The sequence below is a fragment of the Trichosurus vulpecula genome, chromosome 1 (assembly GCF_011100635.1).
Source record: "Trichosurus vulpecula isolate mTriVul1 chromosome 1, mTriVul1.pri, whole genome shotgun sequence".
NCBI classification, from domain to species: domain Eukaryota; kingdom Metazoa; phylum Chordata; class Mammalia; order Diprotodontia; family Phalangeridae; genus Trichosurus; species Trichosurus vulpecula.
The window spans coordinates 14,752,217-14,759,604 of record NC_050573.1 but is presented as its reverse complement, the minus strand read 5'-3'; the positions used below and the strand labels follow the sequence as shown (position 1 = coordinate 14,759,604).

The following is a 7,388-nucleotide window of genomic DNA, read 5'->3' as shown; positions in this document are numbered from 1 at the left end:
CAGCAGTATATCAATCACTTTTGGGGGAGATGTCAGGAATCCCCCCTCCATTAAAGTGCAACATTTCTAAGCCCAGAGTGAGAACCAGCTGACAGCTGGATAAGCAGGTGAGCCCTTGGGCCCACCACCTCCAATGTCACCGTTCTTCAGGCAGCCCAGTAGAGACCTCTGGTGCCACTTCCTGGAGGCTCATGTAGCACCGTGCCCCTAGGGTTGAGTCAGCCTGCCCTCACGTTCTGCCTCTGGCCAAGCAGAACTTGGAGAAGGGAATGTCTATTCCTTTTTTCCTCCCCAGGGCTGGGAGGCCATGTTTCTAGCACTTTTGCCACATCCTTCATGAAGCGCTGGTAACTTTTTATGGTCTTACATCTCTCTGATTTCCATGAGAAACTTCCAGCAGTTGGAGTTGGGGACGGGGTCCTTTTGTTTCCAGGAGTAGGGCAGGCAGCAGGGGCATTGGGGAGGGTGTGAAGCAGGCAGCAGATGTTGTTATCGATGCCTTGAATGTGGCGAATCATCAACTTGAAGGTGGGTTCCTTGAGTTCCTGTTCAACTTGGTGCAGGATCTGACTCACATTCTGGAGGAAGGCGACTGGAGGTAAGTCTTTAAGGGTCTCCAGCTTGGGGAAGTCTGCTCTCTCTTGGCAGATAACTTGGGGATGCAGTAAGTTTAGGCCTTGATCAGACATCTGAGGAGAAAAGAGACGAGAGTTGGGGATGTCTAGAAGCAAAACCCCCAGCTCTGGCCAACCCAGGATGGAAGCTCCCCAAGTGACAGGTGGCTCAGTCCTAGACAGACAGAATGGGGAGATCTGACAGGGATGTGAGGGATCAGCTAGGCCAAAGTCCCTCATGGGCCAGAGGAGGAAACTGAGACCCAGAGTCACCTAATGTCAGAGTCTTCTGCTTGGCATTCACTCAAAGCCCTTCCCAACATGGCTCTTCATACACTTTTCTGTCCTGCAGACTCTCCCTGGTAATACTGCCCTCCCTGGGAGATTATCATAGTTCAGGCCATTAGGGTAGCCAGGAACAGAGCCAGAATTCCTTCTCCAACACTTTCCAGACTTTTCCTGAAGCCTTCACTGACAGGGAGCTCTCTACTTCCTGAGGCAGGCCATCTCACTATAGGACAGTTCAGAGGTTAAAGGAACCAAACCCACAGTCAAACACCTTAGGTCCCCAGAGGAAACTCTTCCCAAAGCTCTTAGGGAATCAAAAGATAGTAGGCTTGTAAAGCTAGAGCTGGGAAAGGGCCATCTACTCTAATCCTTCCATTTAATGAATGACTCTGAATCGGGAGGATTTCATGGGATCCTAGATCTGGTTTGGGGAGAAACCTCAGAGGAGGAGATGAAGAGATATGGAGTAAATGCCCAAGGTGGGATTTGAACCCAGCTCCTCTGACTCCAGCAGGAGGAGCTGGAGGAAGGAGAATAGAGAAGCCTCTGGGGGAGATAGCAGCTGTCTGAGAGGAGCAGGGTTGTTGTTCGGAAGCAGGATTGACTTGCTTCTGTTTGGCCCAAGAGGGCAGACCTTGGGTAAGAAGGAGGCAGATCTGGGCTTGATGTTAGGCATTTATTAAGAACTTACTGTGGGGCAGCTGGGTGGCACAGTGGATGGAGCATAGGCCCTGGAGTCAGGAGGACCTGAGTTCAAATCCAGCCTCAGACACTTAACTAGCTGTGTGACCCTGGGCAAGTCACTTAACCCTGATTGCCCCCTCCCCGGAAAAGGAGCTTATTGTATGCCAGGCTTTGTACTAAGTGCCCAGTACACAAAGTAGGGCAAATATGAGTTTCCTGTCCTGAAAGAGCTGATGTTCTAATGGGGAGAAATCATGAAAACCACTAGGTACATGCAAGATAGAGAAAATGGAAAGTAGTGGATAGAGTGAAATCCGGCCTCAGACACTAACTAGCTATGTGACCCTGGGCGAGTCACTTAACCTTTTGGCCTCAGTTTGCTCATCTATAAAACGGAGAGGCAGATGGCAAACCACTCCAGTTACTGTGTCAAGAAAACCCCAAATGGGGTCACGGAGAGTTGGATAAGAATGAAAATGACTGAATGATAATGATCTCTCAGGGAGGGCAGTACTATTAGGGAGAGTGTGCAGGAGAGAAAGGTGTATGAAGACTGGAAAGTAGGAAGGAGCCAGGTTGGGAAGGGCTTTGAGTGAATGCCAAGCAGAAGACTTTCTGCTTGATCCTGGAGGGGGTTACTTCAGTCTTTTAAAGAATGCCACTTTGACAACTATTGGAAGATGGATTAGAGGGGGGAGAGACTTAGTAAAGGGAGACCAACCAGGTTATCGTGAGAGTCCTGGAGAAAGAAGATGAATGGAGAAAAGAGGGAGGATCTGAGAGGCACAGGGAGGGCAGAGGCGTTCTTTAGTGATGGATTGGCCTTGGGGGCTGAGCGGGGGGGGGGGGGGGGGGGGGGGGGGGGGGTGTCAAGGATGGCGCCAGGTGCTAAGCCTGGCTCACTAGGAGGAGGGAAAGTTGAGAAGAGGGGAGAGATGAGCTCTAGTTTGCATGGGTGGGTTTTGAGGTGCCTATGGCAGGTGGTGATGGGAGACTAGTTCAGGAGAGAGAGAAGAACCCGTGGGAGCTAATGAGGTCCCCGTATTCTAGACGGAGAAGAGCAGAGTGCCCAGGGTACAGCCTTGGGGGACATCCATAGGTAGTGGGTGGGAAGCATCCTACCTGACACATTTCCTTAACTGTATGACCCTGGCCACCCCTCAGTTCGTTCATCTGTAAAGTGGGAATGATAAAAGAACCTACCTCCTAGAGTTGTTCTGAGAATGAAACGAGATTTTGCGTGTGTGTGTGTGTGTGTGTGTGTGTGTGTGTGTGTGTATGCGGCTTTACAAGCCCTAACACATTAGCCACAATGATGACAGACAAAGGTGATGATGTCACACACTATAAATCTGGTATCATTAGAGCTAGAAGGGGCCTCAGAGTCCAATTTCTTCATTTGACAGATAAAGAAACTGAGGCTAAGAAAAGAAGAGGGACTCCACAGAAGCTGTTGCATCTAGGATGCGGCTGCCAAAGGGACATTCACCCTCTGCTTGAAGCCATCTAGCCACGGGGAACTCACCACCTCCCCACTTGGCCCGTCCCATTCTGAGGCTGTTCTCATTGTTAGGGGGTTTTCCAAACCCACTGAGCCTGGCCTCTGACCTTGTCATTCCCCTCCCAGCAAGGCTTTCCTAACAGCCGATCCCAGGACTCCCCTCACTCCCCATCCTCCTTGGCCTCCTGATGCCCTTGGCACTCTCCATCACCCTCCTCTCCTGGATGCTCTCTCTCCTGCTTTCTCACGACCGCCATCTGCTGGGTCTCCTCCTCTGACCACTCCTCAGTTCCCTGGCTAGATCTTTATCAATGACCCATATTTGTATGTAGGCGAGATGAGGAAACCACGGGCACTAAGAACAACCTTACAGGAGGTGGAAGGAAGGACAGAAGCCCCAAGTGCAGGCAGAAGCATGGGGGGAAGTGTAACAATGGATCCTCTCTAGGCCTGTTTCCTTATTTGTAAAATGAAGGGGTTGGGACACAAAAGAGAGCATGCCATGCACGGAGTCAGGAAGACCTGAGTTCAAATGTGGTCTCAGACACTTCCTAGCTGGGTGACCCTGGGCAAGTCACTTCACCCTGTGTGCCTCAGTTTCCTTGTCTGTAAAATGAGCTGGAGAAGGGAATGGCAGCACTCCAGTATCTCTGCCAAGAAAACCCGAAACGGGGTCACAGAGAGTCAAAGACGATTGAACACAACCCAACAACGAGAGACATCGAAGGGGCTGGTTCTCCAAGGACCCTCCATCTATCAATTTATGAGCCGGTGATGTCCCTTCCCTCGCTCCTTGCCTCGATCAGGAGCCATGTCCACGGTCATCCTCACTCATTATCCTCAGAGCTAACATTACACAAGCACATTAACATCTCCAAAGCCGCCCGTGTGCCTGTGCCTACGTAGACATAGATGTGTTACAGATTATGGGGGCAGAAAATAGTACTTGGTTCTCACAGCTTTGGGGGGTAGGTGCTGTTATTAACCCCCTTTTACATATGAGGAAAGTGAGGTTAAGTGACTCGCCCAGGGTCACGCACAGCAAAGGACATATCTGAGGCAGGATTTGAACTCTAAGGCCGATGTTCTACCCACTGCACCCAGCTGATCATCCCTCAGCTCAACAGGGAAGCCTGAATAGACCAAAGCGATAAAGGTCATTTGGGGACAGGATGGGGCCGGCACTTACGAAGGACTCCAAGAAATCTTTCTCTGACATGTTCTTGACTTGACTGAGGAGCTTCTGGTAGTCGGGGCAAGCACTTCCGGCCACCGGGCACAGCCACAAGAGACCACAGGTCAAGCCTGCAGCAGGAGAGAGTAGGGACATCATGGTTGAGGGGAGGAGGAGGACCCCAGGGGACCCACTTGGTCCTGGAAGGGAAGGATCCCAGTCACTGAATGGAACTAAGTCAGTGCTGGGAGGAAATCATCTCATTCTGAAGAGGGGAAACCGAGGCCCACAGGGAGGAAACGGCCTGCCTAGGGTCTCCTGCCATGGTGGGTTTGGAATCAGGGGGCTCAGGGTTGAATCTCAGCTTTGCCACTTCCTAACTGCATGACTTCCAAGGGAAGGGATTGGGCCAGATGTTCTTTGGGGGGCCTTTCCAGCTTGGTATCCTTGGAGCCTGTCAGGGCTGTGGGGGCAGGATTCTCACTCAGGTCCTTGGGCTCTCTCGCCCCTGTTTCCAGTGGGGAAGAGAGGTTTCTGTTTCTACTTTGTCTTCCGCCCACCCCCACAACTCTGGATGTCTGTCCCTTCCTCCTAACTGGATCAGGAGAGAGGGGGCCTTCTCCGGATAGTCTTGGGGGGTAGAGGAGAGAAGAGGCAGGGTCCTGAAAGGGCTGCCCAGGGACTTGACAGTTTAGCTGCTGGTAGGACCCGCCCAAAGAAGGTTCAATCTATTCCTTTAGTACTGAACTGGCAGTTAGGAGGGCCTGAATTCAAATCTTCCTTCAGACTCATCACCTAACCACTCCATGACTCAGTTTCCTCACATGTAAAAAGAAGGGCAGGGATCCGATTGACCTCTAAGCTTCCTTTCAGCTCTAAATCTATGGCAAAGGGAGGCAGCAATACAGTAGAAGGCCCACTGACTTTGGCATCAGAAGACCTGGGGTCAAGTGCAGCTTCTGCTACTTTCTAGCTGTGTGACCTTGGGCAGGTCACTTCCCTGCCCTCTCTGGGCTTCAATTTTCTTCTCTGCAGCAGACAACATGCCTTCTGAGCTTTCCAGATCTTATCGCTTGGGTCCCCCCACCCACCCACCAGGGGGAGATGGGGTCTGGTGCCCAGCAGGAGAGACTGGAGCCAAGCCCGGGGCTGAGCCAGCAAGGGGAGGGGAGCGGTTACTGCTCCTGGCCCGGGTGCCAAGCACTGGGCAACCACATGGTCGGAAGAGACTGGTTTCGCAATGAAAGGAAAGTGGCGACAGCTGTTTTTTCATTTCCTAAGAACTCGCTAGGTCCCAACGTGCTGCAGCCGCTGCCGGAGTGGGCTCCCCAAGGGCATCCGCGGCCTGGGCCTGGCCAGTGCCTCTCCTGCTGCCCCACCGAGCTCATCTCTGGGCATCTGCACAGGGGACCGAGATCACGGGCACGTGTGTAAGTCTGAGTATATGGTGTGTGCGTACCTGCTCTGCCATCCACGTGTGAACTTCCTGGGGCTGGGGGGAGGGGGGAGGAGGGGTGCAGAGGCCAGCGGGGAGCGGGGGGAGGGGAGGAGCCTTTTCCTTCTGTGTTCAAAGACAAGGGGAGCTCTAGCTCCTCTGGAGAGCTGCCCTTCTCTGATGTTACCCTAACTCTGGTTGGAGTGGTTGGTTGTGTGTTCTTTGTCTGCCAGAGAAATTAGAGTCTGTGTGAGGCAGGGTGGGAGAATTACGGGTCACCTGTGTTTGTATCTGCTGGTTTCTGGGCAGGTGATTCTGTATGTCTGGCTGTGGCCTGGGAGTCTGGAAGCCCTGGGTTCACATCCAGCCTTGGATACTAACCGACTGTGCCACCCTGGGTGAATCATCTCATTTCTCTGGGGCTCAAAGAAATAGGCCTTTTGTGATATGCTCACCCCGATGAAATCACAGGTCCTAGACTCAAGGCCATGAGAACTGAATGAGACAATGTATGATACGGGGTGGGGGCAGAATACTCCTGCTAAATGTGCAGAGTTTTATAAAACCTAAAACCCTTTCTAAATAGCAGCTGATGTTATGTGGATGTTGTTGGGTTGTGTGTGCATGGAGGGGTTGTGCATGGGATCATGCATGAGTTGGTGCAGTTGGGTATTTCCTCAAAGCCATAGCAAGACAAGCCATCAACGCCGAGGACCCAGGTCTCCTTCCACCCATCCCAGAGCCAATAGGAGAGGCCTCAGCCAGCCAGAGAGGGTTCTGGAGCTTCTTAAGCCCCAAGCCCCACCTTCTACCTTCCCAGGCCATGCCCATACCCCAGCCACACTCATCTGGACTTGTCCACTAGAGAATCCTTCCCTTCCTCCTGCTCTCTTTTCCCTTAGATCCCCCCACATTTCCTCACCCACCCCTGCCCCATCCTTCCTTCCACACCTGCCTCCTCCATGAGCCTTGGACAAACCAGCCCCATCCTACCAGGGCATCCCCTTGGGCCTTCAGCTGATGTCTCTGTATGGTAGGCTTTGGGTATCACTCGGTCCCATTCAATCAGCTGTCCACAGGACCAGTCTCTGAGTCTGAGGGGTGCCTGCGGCTTCTCATCTCTGCCCCCCCCACCCCACGCTCTCCGCAGTCTGGCTGCCTGCCTGAAGTGAATGGGGCATGGGGAGGAAGTACATACCAAAGAGAGAGCTCAGTCTGAGCCGAGCCCACATACTGGGTGCCGGCAGCCGGAGCGTGGCCTCCCTCGTCTGAGACACCTCCACACTGAAGGGCCCCGTGGACCGAGGGCCACTTTATCCTCCACCAACTGGCCAGCACCTCCCAGGATGGGGGTGGGGGCAGCTCTTCTGGGAACACGACCCCAAAAAGTTGTGTGTCGGGGCGGAGTCAATGGGCGGTCTCTTCTCTGACCCTGGGCTCCTCCTTTAATTCTTCGAATTCAACCATCTTTGAGGTTAAGCAGTCTTCCCTTCAGAGTGTCACGGCACCCACACCCACGGAGAAGAGGGAGGGAGTGACCCTCCCTCCAGAAGGGGGAGATGCTGGGTTAGGTCCCTCCACGCCTCCACCCGGACACACGCAGTCTAAGGTCTATATGGTCACCCAGTCCGTCAGCTGTTTTACCAGGACGTCTTAGGAAGGCAAGGACCCAAAGTTGCGGTTTGTGGGGAG

At 53.1% G+C, this 7,388-nt stretch overlaps 1 protein-coding gene across 1 annotated transcript; it reads right to left on the bottom strand.

Annotated features, from left to right (window-relative positions):
* Positions 1-218: 218 nt before the first annotated feature.
* OSM (oncostatin M) lies at positions 219-6,961 on the bottom strand. The gene is made up of 3 exons (XM_036752020.1): positions 6,895-6,961; positions 4,277-4,392; positions 219-689 (listed from the first exon to the last, which is right to left on the bottom strand). Exons 1-3 carry the CDS (start codon positions 6,926-6,928, stop codon positions 219-221), a joined length of 621 nt encoding a protein of 206 aa, XP_036607915.1. The 5' UTR covers positions 6,929-6,961.
* Positions 6,962-7,388: the final 427 nt, after the last annotated feature.

Bases quoted from the DNA above. Each gene is read 5' to 3' on its own strand.
- OSM (XM_036752020.1), bottom strand. From the start codon at position 6,928: ATGTGGGCTCGGCTCAGACTGAGCTCTCTCTTTG. The intron at 4,393-6,894 runs GTATGTACTTCC...CTCCTGCTGCAG, and splicing joins CAGACTGAGCTCTCTCTTTG to GCTTGACCTGTGGTCTCTTG. The intron at 690-4,276 runs GTAAGTGCCGGC...TTTTCTCCTCAG, and splicing joins AAGATTTCTTGGAGTCCTTC to ATGTCTGATCAAGGCCTAAA.